The 17485-nt window shown below is 33.9% G+C and overlaps 2 protein-coding genes across 2 annotated transcripts in view; one reads left to right on the forward strand and one right to left on the reverse strand.

Moving 5' to 3' along the window:
* The window catches only part of LOC113402187 (titin-like), a 136820-nt gene that overhangs the window by 88234 nt on the left and 31101 nt on the right, over positions 1–17485 (forward strand). Inside the window, exons 5-9 of the mRNA XM_064217001.1 lie at positions 3353–3511; positions 8991–9172; positions 9316–9487; positions 10065–16702; positions 16784–17482. Coding sequence (XP_064073071.1) covers positions 3353–3511; positions 8991–9172; positions 9316–9487; positions 10065–16702; positions 16784–17482 — 7850 coding nt within the window. The remainder of the gene's footprint in view (positions 1–3352; positions 3512–8990; positions 9173–9315; positions 9488–10064; positions 16703–16783; positions 17483–17485) is intronic.
* The window catches only part of LOC113395985 (sorting nexin-27), a 174791-nt gene that overhangs the window by 59612 nt on the left and 97694 nt on the right, over positions 1–17485 (reverse strand). The gene's annotated exons all lie outside the window — the stretch shown is intronic.

Consider the following 17485-nt stretch of genomic DNA (forward strand, 5'->3'; position numbering starts at 1 on the left):
CTGGAAAATATGCTATAATATCATTATAACCTAATAATGCAAATTTGTATAGTTTGTATAATTCTCACGTACCTACTGTTTATTATTCTATTAGTATCAAAATACATACAAACTTAAAATCAAGAATATTAACTAAAAAACAACATTTTATTAAATTAAATTATACAAATCTTTGAAATGTCACCAGTATCTAATTGGGTGGATCTCTGGAACGATTGTTAAATTAAATTGTAAGATTGTGCCTACATGTAAAAATGTACTATAATTCGTACGTATGTACATGTGACGTTAAATAAATGCTTGCAAAAAGGCGTGGTCCATACGGTTAGATGTATGGACGTTGAGAGCGAGCGGAGAAATCGATACCGCTCGGTGCGATACTAATTGCATTATAATATTTGTATACATCTTCATTACTGGTAAAATATCGTTTGATTGTACGCTTATGAAATTAAGGCATGTCCGTAGTCACTTAGTATATGTACTATTACTTAGGTACTTCGAAGAAATAAACTATTATGGGAGTCGAGGTAGTTATTAATATTAGTAACAATTTAGTTGAAGATATAAAAAAAATATAATATTTTAAATACACGGCATTGTAACGTCATAAATAATTTAACCAATTAACTTACATCACTAGAGTAAAAGCCAATAAAGTGCCGCGGGTTTCATTGCTATTTTCAGTTGTTAATGTTGTTATTAGAAAATAGTTGATTAAAATATAATTACTGCGAAAATATAATAGATTTATTAAATTTTTAGTATACAGTTTTATATAAAGTTTTAGATACCTACCCCGCAAATTTTAATTTCCAAACCTAATTTTTGACCCAAAATACGACCCCTGCGTTTCAACCTTTCAAGATTTTAATACAATAGTTAATTATTTCTAGATAACGCTGTTTTTACAAGAGGTAAATATAAAAATCAATAAAAGTCACACACTACTATCCTTAAATTCATATTTGGTTAAAAGCATCGTTAAAATTTTTACTCGTACAAAACATTCCGTGTTAGTTTTAGAACTATGTTACTGATTGGCTTTTACTGAAACTATCTAAACAAACTTGCCCGCACATGTGACCTAATAGAACAGGAAGCCCATCAGCTCGACCCTTCTAGGGCAATTTAATCAATGGGCTTGCAATATTTCAGCTCCAATTACTATCTAACACAGCAAATTTTCCAATTATCACGTGAAACTTGAAGTTAATACGACGTGACTTTTCTAGCTAACGTATTAAGATGAAAATTAACGATTCGGTAAAAAAAAAGAATTGATATTTTAAATGAATTCAGCTCAGATTAAGACTATATGTACGTATTTGAAGCGATGTTATATAAACATCGGTGTCTGTTGTAATTCAAATATTAATCGTCCTATTAAATTAGTTGTGGATAGAAATTGTATTCTGTTATGATCTTATCCATTTCAAAATATTTACTTAGCATTCTAAATAATAAATTTAAAATATGTGATATTCATGATGATGATGAATGATCATTTAATAATAAATAATTCGTCACTTCCTAAAATCGACAGTAAACATATCTTAAGCCTATTTTAAACTGTTTAAATATCTATATATGTATATAAACTTTGTAAGTAAAGGCAAGAGATTTTTTTTTTTTCGGCTTATCTATGTAATTAATGAGCTCGAGTTTGAGGTGATTAGTGAACAAAAACTTTTTTTTTTTAATCAAAATCTAGGTATGATAATAATTATAAATAATATAATAATATGAATAAGAAAATACTCAGTAAAAATACAATATTTCAAAGAAAATTTCACTTACATTTCGAAATAAAATTGTCTTACGAATGCATTATCTTAATCTAAATTTATTTGCGGGTGGCACAATAAAAGAACGCCCTCTCGAGTTTAATTTTATCTCGGTAAATGTCTGAAAATATTCTCCTATAACGATGAAACATTAAAACGGTAGTGTTTTACAAATTAATCCCAAAGGAAAGATAAGGCGCTCGAAAATTTTACATTATGTTATATTATGAAATATTCAAAATATTACCCGTAGGACTTTGTATAGAAGTTGGTTAGTATTCTGTTCTAAAGAGCGAGTGAGTCAGTATCACGACATAGTATAAAACAAAGTCGCTTCCCGCTGTCTGTCTGTCCCTGAGTATGCTTAGATTTTTAAAACTATGAAACGGATTTTGATGCGATTTAATATATAGTGTAATTCAAGAGTAAGGTTTATATGTATAATACATGCATAATATAGAAGATAAATACTGATTGTAGAGGTTTCTAATGTGATGTCGTAAATTAACACATTTTTTGCGCTTATATTGCAAACGCTGATTGAACTCTATGAGACAGATCAAACTAGTGTACCACAGTATTGTACCCCTTAAAAAGGTCTACATAATAGTCTTAGATGGTATATATCTATCTCTTAGGGATAACTCATAATAAATATCTTTTATGTTTCACTTTTTACGAGAAATAACCGAGCATGCATGTTTAAATGAATATTTTTGAAGATATTACAGAATTAAAATTCAGGGACTTAGCGGTTTGTATCGTCTAATGACAAAGAAGCTGTGAACGTTGTATATAAATACATTCTGTAGTATGTTTAGTATCAGCACTGCACCCGTGCGAAGCCAGGGCGGGTCGCTAGTTGACAAATAAAAGTATAGCAACGGCCTTTAAATATCTCACTCCGGAAATAAGACTTCTCCCTTTGAGGTGAAGGGCCAATGGACATATTAAAATCTCTGATCGTATAGTTGGTGGCACATTGCGTAAACATAAGTTCATTATTATTATATTCGTTCATCGTTCACAATTTGTTTCAATTTAATTATTTCAACTGATCGGGAGATTCAATTAAATTTGTTTTTATAACGACTGAGTTTAATTTACTTTATCGAAAGCTGTATCGTGTGGCACTTTAATTGAAACTAAATAATTATTTTATTTTACTCACTACAAATTTATACTTTTTACGACAATTGCTTTTAGTATTTTGTTATTTATTTTTTATCATGGGCTATTATATAGAATATACAGGTTATTGTGCATATGTGTATATACTTTATTAACTTTTTTATAATCGGTAGGTAGCCGGCCTTATAGTCACCAATGTCCATAGACATTGGCGCTATAAGAAGTATATCGCCAATGCGCCACCAACCTTGGGACAGCATGTATTTACAAACCGATAATATGTATATACATTGTATTTTGGACAGATAACAAATTGTTCCTATAGTAAATAAAAAAATATTTCCTACATATATAAATAATAGGATGCCAAATATTGAAAGAATTTGTAAATCAAAATTGTAATCTCATTAATATATATTTCTTTTTTTCAACAGCATACCTCGACCCTTACGTAGTGCCAGCAAGTCTGGAACAGCTGCTGGTCTCCAGCGACGTGGTTGGCAACATTCGCTTCAGCCACCCAACCCTATATGTCTTCCCTGGAGGTCAGGGAGATGCTGCATTATTTGGCATCAATGGATTTAATATGCTCGGTAAGTGGGATAATATAATGACGGATCAATGGGAAACAAAAGAAAAAGGAATATATTTAAATAAATATATAGAAGAAACAGTCAAAGAACCATTGCTAATGGTTCAATATTAGCTCAAGGTCAGTGTTAAGAATAGCGGTAAATAAACCCCCAATGTTTTACCTCCGATAGCAGATGACACTTGTAGAAGAATAAAGTTACGTTCACACAATAGTATTTTGTAGAAGTTAGATCTTATAGCAGTCGAAGAAATGATAGAAGTTATCATTTTAAAGATAATTATAATCCCATTGACTTTCACTCACCGGTTATTATCGGGTCTATAGCATTACTTTTCGTACGAGATATATATATTTGAGAATTATTAAGTATATTATGTAATCCTTCTAAATTAAAAAGGACTTTGACTGCGTTTTTGGAAAATTAAAATTGGAACATCATGATATAACGAAATAACGAAATTTTAAATATTAAAAGAAATTAATTTTACGTCACGCACTGAATTGAAGTCGGAATCAAATCATAACCTAAGTATACCACGAAGAAATCAAGCCAACATCTTATTTTATTATTGCTTAGTTTGAACTAAACACTATTTATTTATATATATATTTATTGTGAAATATATCTATTAGGCTGTAAAAACATTTTGCTAGCTCATAAAATAAATATTATTTGATAAAAGAAAAGTGCTTGACGATGGAAAACCAATATTCCGCTTGGCATCGTGCCAAGACCCGGCTCTTCAGCCAAGGTTGGTCTAGCCTCCGGGGCATCGGTGATTTAAGCCTCTTATACGCCAACGGGGCTGGAATCCGACTTCTATTGTGTTTTATTTATAGTAGTATCCATCTCAAATACTAATGTGATTGGTCGAGCACATATTTACTTAACATCCATTAGAGAATGGATTTTTTATACACTTTATAGATTAAAAGGCTGACCTAATATTTAAAATAATTTAGTGAATTTATTTTTGAATCAAGAGACATATTTTTAGTTAGCATATATTAATATATTCCATCCGCACTCTTGACAAATAATTGTACATTTGACGAAATTTGGGTATTTGTCTATAATTTTTCAGACCAACGAATAGCGTGGCTACATAGTTTAAGTCTATTGAAGAGTTGTGATTGAATTATTGACAAAAATAACAAAATAAAAATCCCTACTGTAATATTCCATGGCGTGATAAACATGAACGCTGAAACAAATAAATATAGGACGATAAAAGATAAACCAAAGATAATTTGCATTTTTCGATCGAGACCCAATTAAGCAAACTAAACACAAACGAAATCGAGATTAAACATCGTTAATAAGCATTAAAAAATAGGAGAACAAAACTGCCTCACTCAGATGACAACGACATCACTAAAACCTAAAAAGAGGAATAATTTTACTCGGCAAACTTTGGCGCGGAGCCAGACGATGGGAAAAAAAATTTACACGATGCTTAAGCATTTTACTGAGACATAAACTTATGATTTAGCTTATTTATAAACTATTATGAAATTATTTCTTTCAATTGTTGTCAAAGCGAAATTATTCCATTCAATTTTAAAATGAATATTCGGTTTACTGAATTTATTTCATTGACAACTTTCAGCGTGTCAGAGTTTCAGCGTTTCTTTGATTTCTTCTAATTTGTTAAATACTTAAAGTTTACAATCAATCAATTTAGATTTAATCAATAAAAGATTAGGTATATTGATTGTAAAAATACATGGAGTTAGTCATCGTTGATTTTCATGACATGATATACAAATTATTATACAAAAAAGATTAAGAGCTGAGTTTGTAACTGGTTCTTCTCGATATTATTTACATTTCGAATCAGTGTTAGTTTTTTAATTTAACGTGAAAGCTTTTTCTTCTTCTTCTTCTCCCTGGCATTTATTAATCCCTGCTATTGCCAGGGTCTGCCTTCGGACTAAGTATACTCCACTTTGCACGGTCTTGAGCGTCATTCTTTGTCTCTGTTATTTTTGAAATATTAAAACATATATGGCAGACATATGACTAGCATAAATTAGTCTGCATTCTCGTTCAACGTTGCTGCTCATTTCGCATTGTACAAGTTGCAATTCGTATTCGTCTGCACGAATCCTTTTCGGTAGTTATGTCGGAAATTGCTCTTTTGTTCGCATTTGGCTCGAAGCCAGAATACAAAATCTGTACATGAATCTTCTAAGGCGTTTACCAGATTCTTCCACTTAAATGTTTTCTGGGACCGATGTTTGAAAATGTCAGTGACGAAATAGTTATGATTTTTCCTTAGTCACTTACATGATATATCGCTTCGCTGGGCCGAGTGCGAATTCAGTGCAACACGTGTGTTTAATTCCAGAAACGTCTATGAACATACTCGTTTATATAATTGGTTTGCCAAAAATTATATCTATTTCATACTTACACATATGGATCAGATCGATTGGATGCCGTTGAACATTAAAGTAACTCCCTTAAAATTAAAAGATAATCCTTACAAAATACCCACCCTCCAAAAGTCAACTATTTTTGTCTTATATTCAGGAATGCACCAATTATTTTTTTCTCACGAATCTCTTATTCAAGCGTTAATCTATTTGTTTTTACGTTACTTGCACATATAATGATAATTTAAAATAATATAGGTAGTATTGCACTCCCGAGTCTTAAAGTGAAGTCAAGAGCTTGGCACTACTAAAATATCGCCTCGTCGAATTATGTGTGTCTGAAAAATAGGAGTCTTTGTTTACGGACAAACTAATGCATTTAAATAACTTAACCATCGTGGCCGAAATTCAGTGAGAAGGGTATTATTTTCTCACATATCGTAGTCAATGTTGCTTTAATAGTTAATTATCAATGCAATATTGAATCTTGTAAAATTTACCTTTATCATCAAATGTACAGCCTGTAAATTTCCCACTGCTGGGCTAAGGCCTCCTATCCCTTTGAGGAGAAGGTTAGGAACATATGCCACCACGTTGCTTCAATCCGACTTGGACTCACATGTGGCAAATTAAACACATGAAAATTCAGTGGTGCTTGCCTGGGTTTTGAACATTCAATCATCGGTTAAGATGTATGCGTTCAGGAAAAATCCTTTACAGATCAGTTCCTTTTGGAATTATTATGAAAACTAGTAGCTTAATATTAAAGAGCCGGCTGTTGAGACTACAAGAATCTTTGACAAAGATCCAATTGGGATGATTCTAAGTAAATTATTTGTCGTTATTAAACATTAGCTTTAAAATGTTTCTTCTTTTAGATATGGGCAATAACTTAAACCTTATTTTACACTAGTATAGTAAGTAATCATTTTTTGAATACATAACTATTATAATGATTAGTATCAAAAAAGTTTAATTTTATTATAGAATAAAATTATCTAAAACGTTAATTTAAGATATACTAAAAATTAGAACATAATAATAGAGCTGAAAAAATTGGAACAAAAAAAACAACCGGACAATATACGCATATACAATAAATAGTATATTTTCCAAAAAAAACAGTTGTATTACATACAAGACGCCACCGGGTCTTTTATCTCTTTAAACTATAATATTAAATAATAATTATTTTCGTTTGAGGGTGAAGTGCTGTAAGTGTACAAAAAGTTTAAATTATAAAACACATAAATACCTAAAACTAGAATCGATTACACGATGCAACTCAAATCTACAAATTTATTTTTATTTAAATAAATATTAGGTCTTTACATATGAAATTGACGTTTTGTACGGGACTAATATAAAGTAATTATTATTATCGTAAAATATATTTAATTATTCAAAGTATGCATCGTGGTTATCTATGCACTTTTGCTCTAATCTCATATGTAGTTCATTGATCCCTTTACTAAAAAACCATGGGGGCGAGAATTAATGAACACTTTGAAAGTGGTTTGGACTGCATCGGAGTTGAATTTGTTCCTTATAAGAAGTTGTCTAAATTCCGGAAAAGATGGTAATCTCCGAGGAGCAAGGTCCGAGGAGTACATTCAAAAATTAAAAATTAAATTTCACAAAGGGTAGGTTTAACACTTCTTTCTTATCTCCCAGCCAACCTCAAAACGTTATAGTAAATTTTGTTAAGAAACGTACAAAACGAAAAATATGAAGTAGAAGATGATCTTTGAAAGATTTACAATAAAATGAATCCATTAAATATTAAAACAGCCGCGCGACATTACCAAAAGCTACGTGGCAAATAAAATAAAACATAGTTCCAGATAAGGTCATAGTTATAACAACATCGTCATTGAATTTGTACCAAAACTTTTCATTTCCATGTACGAATATTTGAAAGCGACATATAAATACGGAAAGCGCATCGAATGACATCCGAGCCAATTTATTTTTCAATCAGCTGGACAGTTCATTGCAAAGATTGTATCTCGGCCGCGAGTTGTGTGATCCATTAAATATTGTGTTTACTTTTATTTAAAATTGAAACGTTATAAAATTATTATTTATTTTATAAAAAACGGTATCATTTAATAATTTCTTGGTATTGAATTGGTTTATGTTATGATTTTGTTAAACTAACCTAACCTAACACCACGGTGTCGGTGTGCCTCCAACTTTACTTTATACGAACTTAAACTCAAATTCCTTTATTCAATATACAAGCATTACACTTACTTATTGATAGTCATACACAGTTAAACACTACCACCAGTTCGGAAAAGAAAATACCCTGACCTGAGAAGAACCAGCGAAAGAAACTCAGGGGTTTTTTATCAATTTTATGATTTACATACATTGAATATGAACAGCCAGGAGGCGATCGTTTCATTACCAAGATGTGCTATCAATCATAAACTCACTAATTGTATAATAACCTTTAGCACACGAGCGTACCTTTACAATTTTTTTAATTTGGGAACAGAGGCATTTTGAACACTTTCTGGGATCCTGTTGTAGAACCGTATACATTGCCCCACAAAAGAGTTACAGACTGGCTGCGTTACCCCACGTTACTAAGATAAGTAACTCAATATATTTTAATATTGGAAACCCAAGTGTGCCCAGTCATATTTTTCTGTACCGCTCACGGTTCATGATTTCAACATAATTTCGGGTGAAATATTTGAGTCAACGGAATGCGGCTACCACACCACCGGCCCCGACTGTGGAAGTCATACCGCTTCTGTAGGGAATCCTTCTTTAATTACGTAATTTTAATTCATATTTTAATTGCAATTTTAGTTAAAAGTATTATAACTAAATTGGCCTTTATTGACATCTGCGGCTGCAACGATCGTTACTATTTCATAAACCTTAACGAGTTATATAACACGTCCCGCTCAATGAAATTATCCATGGGGGAAAATTGAACAAGATGATGCTAAAACTTGTTCTATTGAGCGAAATGGCTTGGTCGATAGAACAAATCGAAATCGAGCAGCTATTATGGATTCGTATGAACTTGACATGTAGTCATAGTTTGAGCTCTATGTAATTAATTATTATTAACGTTACAGTCGATGGCGGCTTCTCTCGCAAGGCCTGCTGGTGGGACTTCGCACGTCACTTGGACAGACTCGACGCTGTATTATTTACACGGCTCAACAACTGCTCGGTGTCAGGCATGGCTTCGGTGCTTCATCGCAAAGCTACAGCAACTGTTTACCCACAAATTGGTCATTTCTTCTGTAACCTTGAAGTGAGTATCATAATTTTTTAAATTTTACTGGCTATTAGTATTTGAAAACAATTTATATAGTTAATAAATATGGATATGCTAAAATATATACGCCGACAATTACACAAAAAATAATATTAAGCTGGTATATGGTCTGTTAACAGGAACGTCGCGGACTCGCTAGCCCCGATGGTGATAAAGACTCAGACCCTTTGCTAGTATCACTCTTACAATCTGGTTCTGACATGATGACAGACCTTCGACATCTTAATCTAAAACCACAGCATTGCTATCGAAGCCCTGAACCAATTAATTTGTACCACAAAGTTGGTCACGGTAAGTCCTCTTCATAAATACTTTCTGAATTATCACTATTTGTTATCATTCTAATAAAGTTAGTTAGTCGCTATTGGACTAACAACACACACGTAATATTATGTCTTACTTCGAGCGGAATATTTATTTAACACCATGAATTACTTTTTGCAAAGTCTGGATCATCAACACCATACAGCAATACTTAATGTGTTATACATACAGCAGTACTGTGTTTCAGTTTAAAGCCTTAATGAGTCAGTGATATTACTGCATAAGGGATTAGACATACATATTTGACCGTATAATCATATTTATAGTCAGTACTTACCATCAAATTTTTGTCAGAATGTAACTCAACACATCTAAATAAATAATATTTTTGGATCTATTCTATTTAAAAGAAGAAGAATTATAAATCTTGGTATGATAAGACTGCAGTTCAAATAAATAAACTTAATATAAAACGATAAACTCAAAAACATATCATTTTTCACGTTATTGAATTTTGTTTTTTTTTTTTAAACATATCAGTATGTTATTTTTCATCTTATTTTCTTTTTATTATTATTAAAACAATGAATTATTTATTTTTCAGGGACCTTAGATATGTATGTGCTTAATCCGTCCAAGGACTCTAAATATGTTCGAGAGTTTCTAAAGAGGTGGCATAACAGTGAACAAAAACTTTTTGAAGGGGCCAATATATCTGGACAATTCAATTTTCCTATTCCTAATTTAGTATCAATATGTGCATTGTTAGTATGGCGGCCGGCTAACCCTGACGATACAATTACAAGAATAATGTTTCCTGGGTCAACCCCACAGCACAAAATTTTTGAAGGACTTGAAAGGTTAAGACATTTAGAATTTCTACAGCACCCTACATATACAGGCCGTCAAATGCTACCTGTCTCAGTACCATCTGCCACAATAACTTCCACAAAAACAACAAAGCAACCTTCAACGAAAGTTAGTAAAGAAAAGAGTACTGTCACAGAAAAGAAAGATGATAAGGTTTCTGAGGTGGATCATTCAAAGTTAGCGAAAGATGAAACAGATTCTAAAAATATAATCGACAATAAATTATTAAGTGAACTAGCTGACACTGAAGATAAAAAAATTGAATCAGTTTTAAAAGATGCTATAACTGCTAGAGTTGATACAAAATTAGACGATAAATTTGCTCAGTATGAAAGCACCGTAATAGATGGTTTATCAAAGAAGAAGGATACAAATAAAAAAGTCTTGGAAAAGAAATTAAAACGTATTGATAAGGCTGATGGAGTTAAAGATACTATTTATAAAACTTCGGAAATAAAGAAATTAGAAACGGATAGCAAATTAAAATCTGAACCTCGGAAAAAAACAGATAGAATGAAAATTGATACAATAACATCATCAGTAGCTAAAAGTAAGGTTAGTCATCGAGCACTACTCAAGACGGCTGAGAAAAAATCAACATTAAGTTCAATAGACAAAAAAATAATCACAGATGACAAAAAGTCTCCCCCTACAACACCAAAGAAAATAATAGATACCAAAACCACTACAACAATAGCAAAGGATAAAATTAAGATAAAAACAAGAAAAGTAAGTCCAGGGAGCACTCCTGCTAAAAGCATGAAAGAAGCAAATAATAGACGTGTAGTTGAATCCAAATACAAGCAATCTTCATCTCCTAAACGCGATCTAACACAAAAAGTTTCCGATAAGAAAGATACAAAAACTAAACGTGAACCAATTTCCCGTCGGCCAAGACCCTTAGCTTCGCCTATCAAAGGAATTAAAGCATCAAAAAGTCCTACTAAGTCAATTAAATCTGTCAAATCTGATACTTCAAAGTTAAAAGGTCTTCAGAGAGTGAATTATGAAGACATATTAAAAGATGCTAAAAAATCAGATGAAGAAACATCAAGATCTCTTGATGACATTAAGCAACAAGAGTTAGACGAGAGGGAAGAACAAGAAATTGTCAGGGAAATTGAAGCAGTTTTTAATAGAGATAGCGAAGCAGACGAAAAAATTGAGTTTGTTGGAAGGTCTGACATAGAGAAAATTACTTGTTTATTAGATGACGTCAAAACTGAAACTACTGCTGATGGTGAATTTGAAGAAGAATATCTAATTATTGAAAAAGAAGAAGTTGACCAATATACGGAAGAATCGATAGCAGATCGAGATAGTAGTCATGATAAAGAAGATGAATTACATAAACACGTAAAAGACAAAGAAGAATCTGAAAAGCAAAAGATTGAAAAAGATGATATTGAGGCGGTCAAAATAAAACCTGAAACGGTTACTGAAAAAGAAAGTAAAGAGATCGAATCAAAAGATCATTCTGTAAGTGTAGAAGAGAAACAAGATATAAGCAGTGAAAAGAAAACCTCTGATAGTAAAAGTGGCCTTATCAAACCTAAGGATTCTCTTGAAAATATTATACAAGAAACACACCTAGACGAAAAAATATCAACAACTGTTGAGTCTGGTGCTACAACTGCGCCTACTCTTCCCGAAGATGAACGTATAACGTTAGACGAGATCAAGGAAGATCAGCATGTTGAAGAAAAATATATTAAAGAAGAAACTAAAGAAATCTTACCAACGCGACATCAAATTGACATTCAAAAGCCGATGTCTTTAGAAAAAAGTCCAAAAATGACAACTTTACCTGCGCCTATTAGAGAAATCGTAAAAACACCGGATGAAGTCGCAGACTTACCATTACATGAAGAAGTAGATTATCAAACATACGAAGAGAAAAAAACACCAACTGAAGATGATTATAAGCGTAGAATAGAAATTGGCTTAGATCATGTAAAAATACCCAAAGACTTACCACTAGTTGATAAAGAAACAGCCTATAAAGAAACTATTCAAGATGTAATTGTTAAAACTGTTCAACGTCCGTCTCATGCAGAATTGGTTACAGTTACACCTGGCTCTGCTCCAGAATCCCCAATGTATCATGATCAAATGAAGGTTACATTATTACCTGGGAAGGATTTAAAAGCAGTCAAAGAGTATGAAGGCTCTGCTTTTGACTATGGTCAATTTACAGAAAAATTACGTGAAACTCATATTACAACGGTAGATTCACCAAATAAAGATGACATAATTATTATTGAAGACATTTCTTCAATGCCTGAAAAAATACCATCCATACCAGAAGATGTAGAAAAAGAAATAGAAGAAGCGAGTAAATTAGAAGCAATCGATAAACCTTTACTTAGTCCGAAGGATGTTGAGAAGATCGTTGCAGATGTAGCCGAAGTGTTAAAATCTGATAAAAGCTTGGAGGAACTAATAGCTGAAAAATCGCCGATGCTGCGAAAATCTCCAGAAATATTTAGCAAAATAAATATTGGCGATGAAGAGGCAATTGAAACAACATCAATTTTCTTAAAAGAAGAAAGAGCAACTGATGAACAAGTTACAATTGCATCAGGTATTAGTGAACAGTTGAAATCAGATGGTATAAAAGAAAGGGACATCAAACAAATACAACATGTATCAGAGAAGGAAAAGAAAACTCGAAAAGAAGTGTCACCTGCACGATCTGTAACATCTGAAGATATCAGCGATGTTTCCGATAAAACCGTTCTTAGTGAAGGAAAGAAAATAAAACGCGAACGTATGGACGATAAAGACAGTTTAATAATGCAACAGGACTTTGAAAAAGTTACATCTCAGGTCGATTCTATTGTAAAACCGGTCACAACCCAAATTAACGGTTTTGCTGTTGACACACCTGCAACAAAAGACAAGATTGATTCTATCAATGTTTTAGATGAACTTCCAGTAATTGAATCAAATAAAAATATCACTGATTTACAAAGTGACAAACGGCTAAGTGTCACCTTAGAATCTGCCAAAACACTTGAAAAACTTGAAGAAAGAATTGCTGATCTAAAGAAAAAAGAGGATCAAAAAGAAATCACTGGAAGTTTAGAAACTATAAGCCGTGAAAAACAACAAGAGAAACCGTATCTCCGTAAGCATTCGGAAAAAGATATAGTTAAACCGGATATTAGAGAAAATATTGCCATCGATTCATCAATCCCAACAACGGAACAAGATTCACTCACTAAAGTTCTTGAAAAAGAACTTGTTTCTGAGGAAAAAGAGAAACTAGAAGATGATGTTGCTGACACGACAAAGCACGACGCCTACCATATACCTTTACATATCGATGTTAAAAAAGAATCCCCTCTTTTAACTCACATAACTTCAAGAGAATTAGAGAAAATACCAAGTCCTGATTTAATACAAGACATAAAAGATACAACAAAGCCTAATGAATTTGATGACAAACTAAAACAAAAGCCCAATATCGTTTCTGACAAACTTGATGAAAAGCAAGTAAGTTTAGAAAAAGATATAAGGGAATCTTTAACAGATGATGAAACAAATAAAAAAATCGATGGTGATGAAGTTAAACAAATTAAACAAGAAGAGAAAAAAAAAGAAAGTAAATCTATGATAAGTAGTTTTATGAATAAATTTGATGAAAAACTCACTAAGGCCAAAGGACTTTTTACAAAAAAGACTGAGAAATCTCTCGATGAAGGCATTTTGTCTGAAAAACCAATTGCAGAAAAATCCGTTGAAGTCAAGAAATTGATGCAAGAAACAGAAAGCAAAAAAATGTTAGATTCTATCAAATTACTTGAAAAGTATATGATAGCTTTACTTTCGTCTCAGAGAGAAATTGAAGAAATACTTCGTGAATATTCCGTACACGGTGAGCCAAGTGATAATTACGATATGAAATCAGAAAACATACATGAAGAACATATTTTAATCGTTCGGACAACTACCACAAGGGTGATCAAAACAAAATATGCTGATAGATTTGGAATAATCAGAAAATTAAAAACAATCACAATAACCACAATAACCAATAGCCGTCCTGATGGATCGTCGACTACTGATATAGACGGAAATACAGTATTAAGTGACATTGACGACAAAATTATATCTGAAATAAGACGTTTTAACATTAAAGAAGATACTACAATTGTCGAACAAAATATGAAAAGAGAAATAAAAATTAATGAAAAATTAATTATAGAAAAATCCAATATAAATATAATTAAGGAAATCTTAACAAACCAAATGAGATTAAGGAGAAAATTAAAAACAACAATCGAAACAAAGAGAGAAATCAACTTATCAGAAAGAGACGTTGAAACAATTGCAACAACAACAACATACATAGGAGATTTTAATACAATAACAAAACGAATATCAAATGAAAAACTTGTTAAATTTCTTATATCATCAAAGAAAACTGTTCCAAATATATCAGAATCACCTATTTTACCTGATATTCATTCAATTCAAAAGCAACTCAATAGTGCTAAGGATGACATGATACAACCTATCTTAGAAAAGTTAGATGAAAAAACTCCTAGCCCAGTTAAAGAAGACAAAGATAAAATAGATCTCGTAAAGCCAGACGAAAAGACGCCTAGCCCTATAAAAGCAGACGAAGTAAAACTATCATTTGATAAACGAGAAGAGAAGGATGCTAGCCCCGTTATAGATGTTGAGGTAAAACCATCATTTGCAAAACCAGATGAGAAGGCGTCGAGCCCGATAAAAGACGACAAAGAAACACCCGTAACGGAAGAGCAAGTGGAGAAGGTACCTAGCCCTGTCACAGGTGACAAGGTAAAACCACTTTTGGAAAAACCCGGTGAAAAGGTGCCAAGTCCCATAAAAGATGACAAGGTAAAACCACTTTTTGAAAAATCAGACGAGAAGGCTCCTAGCCCTGATAAAGTGGAGGAGGTAAAACCAACATTTGTAAAGCCAGACGAGAAAGCTCCTAGCCCGATTAAAGACGACAAAGAAACACCCGTAACAGAAAAGCAAGTGAAGAAGGTGCTTAGTCCTGTCACAGGAGACAAGGAGATACAACTTTTAGACAAATCCGACGACAAGGTGCCCAGCCCTGTCAAAGATGATAAGGTAAAACCACTTTTTGAAAAACCAGACGAGGAGGCTCCTAGCCCAGATAAAGTGGATGATGTAAAATCATCGTTGGAAAAGCCAGAAGAGAAGATGCCTAGCCCTGATAAAGATGACAAGGCAAAATACCTTTTAGAAAAGCCAGGTGAGAAGGTACCAAGCCCTGTCGAAGATGACAAGGTAAAACCATTATTTGAAAAACCAGACGACAAGGCTCCTAGCCCCGATAAAGTGGATGAGGAAACACCATCATTGGGAAAGCCAGACGAGAAAGCCCGTAGTCCGGTTGAAGAAAAAGAACTAAAACCATCATTAGAAAAGGTCGACGAAAAGGTGCCTAGCCCTGCGAAAGACGATAAGGCCAAACCACTTTTAGAAAAGGCCGACGAGAAGGTGCCTAGCCCTGTCGTAGATGACAAGGTGAAACCACTTTTTGAAAAACCAGACGAGAAGGCTCCTAGCCCAGATAAAGTGGGTGAAGTAAAACCATCATTGGTAAAGCCAGACGAGAAAGCCCCTAGTCCGGTTGAAGAAAAAGAACTAAAACCATCATTGGAAAAGGTCGACGAAAAGGTACCTAGCCCTGTCGAAGATGACAAGGTAAAACCATTATTTGAAAAACCAGACGAGGAGGCTCCTAGCCCCGTCCAAGATGACAAGGAGAAACAACTTGTTGAAAAACCAGACGACAAGGCTCCTAGCCCCGATAAAGTGGATGATGTAAAACCATCATTGGTAAAGCCAGACGAGAAAGCTCCTAGTCCGGTTGAAGAAAAAGAGGTAAAACCATCATTGGAAAAGGTCGACGAAAAGGTACCTAGCCCTGTCGAAGATGACAAGGTAAAACCATTATTTGAAAAACCAGACGAGAAGGCTCCTAGCCCCGTCCAAGATGACAAGGAGAAACCACTTGTTGAAAAACCAGACGACAAGGCTCCTAGCCTCGATAAAGTGGATGAGGTAAAACCATCATTGGTAAAGCCAGACGAGAAAGCTCCTAGTCCGGTTGAAGAAGAAGAGGTAAAACCATCATTGGAAAAGGTCGACGAAAAGGTGCCTAGCCCTGCGAAAGACGACAAGGCCAAACCACTTTTAGAAAAGGCCGACGAGAAGGTGTCTAGCCCTGTCGAAGATGACAAGGTAAAACCACATTTTGAAAAACCAGACGAGAAGGTGCCTAGTCCCGTCAAAGATGACAAGGTGAAACCAGTTTTTGAAAAACCAGACGAGAAGGCTCCTAGCCCAGATAAAGTGGGTGAGGTAAAACCATCATTGGTAAAGCCAGACGAGAAAGCCCCTAGTCCGGTTGAAGAAAAAGAACAAAAACCATCATTGGAAAAGGTCGACGAAAAGGTACCTAGCCCTGTCGAAGATGACAAGGTAAAACCACATTTTGAAAAACCAGACGAGAAGGTGCCTAGTCCCGTCAAAGATGACAAGGTGAAACCAGTTTTTGAAAAACCAGACGAGAAGGCTCCTAGCCCAGATAAAGTGGGTGAGGTAAAACCATCATTGGTAAAGCCAGACGAGAAAGCCCCTAGTCCGGTTGAAGAAAAAGAACTAAAACCATCATTAGAAAAGGTCGACGAAAAGATACCTAGCCCTGTCGAAGATGACAAGGTAAAACCATTATTTGAAAAACCAGACGAGAAGGCTCCTAGCCCCGTCCAAGATGACAAGGAGAAACCACTTGTTGAAAAACCAGACGACAAGGCTCCTAGCCTCGATAAAGTGGATGAGGTAAAACCATCATTGGTAAAGCCAGACGAGAAAGCTCCTAGTCCGGTTGATGAAGAAGAGGTAAAACCATCATTGGAAAAGGTCGACGAAAAGGTGCCTAGCCCTGCGAAAGACGACAAGGCCAAACCACTTTTAGAAAAGGCCGACGAGAAGGTGTCTAGCCCTGTCGAAGATGACAAGGTAAAACCACATTTTGAAAAACCAGACGAGAAGGTGCCTAGTCCCGTCAAAGATGACAAGGTGAAACCAGTTTTTGAAAAACCAGACGAGAAGGCTCCTAGCCCAGATAAAGTGGGTGAGGTA

This window comes from Vanessa tameamea, chromosome 14, assembly GCF_037043105.1.
Source record: "Vanessa tameamea isolate UH-Manoa-2023 chromosome 14, ilVanTame1 primary haplotype, whole genome shotgun sequence".
NCBI classification, from domain to species: Eukaryota; Metazoa; Arthropoda; class Insecta; order Lepidoptera; family Nymphalidae; genus Vanessa; species Vanessa tameamea.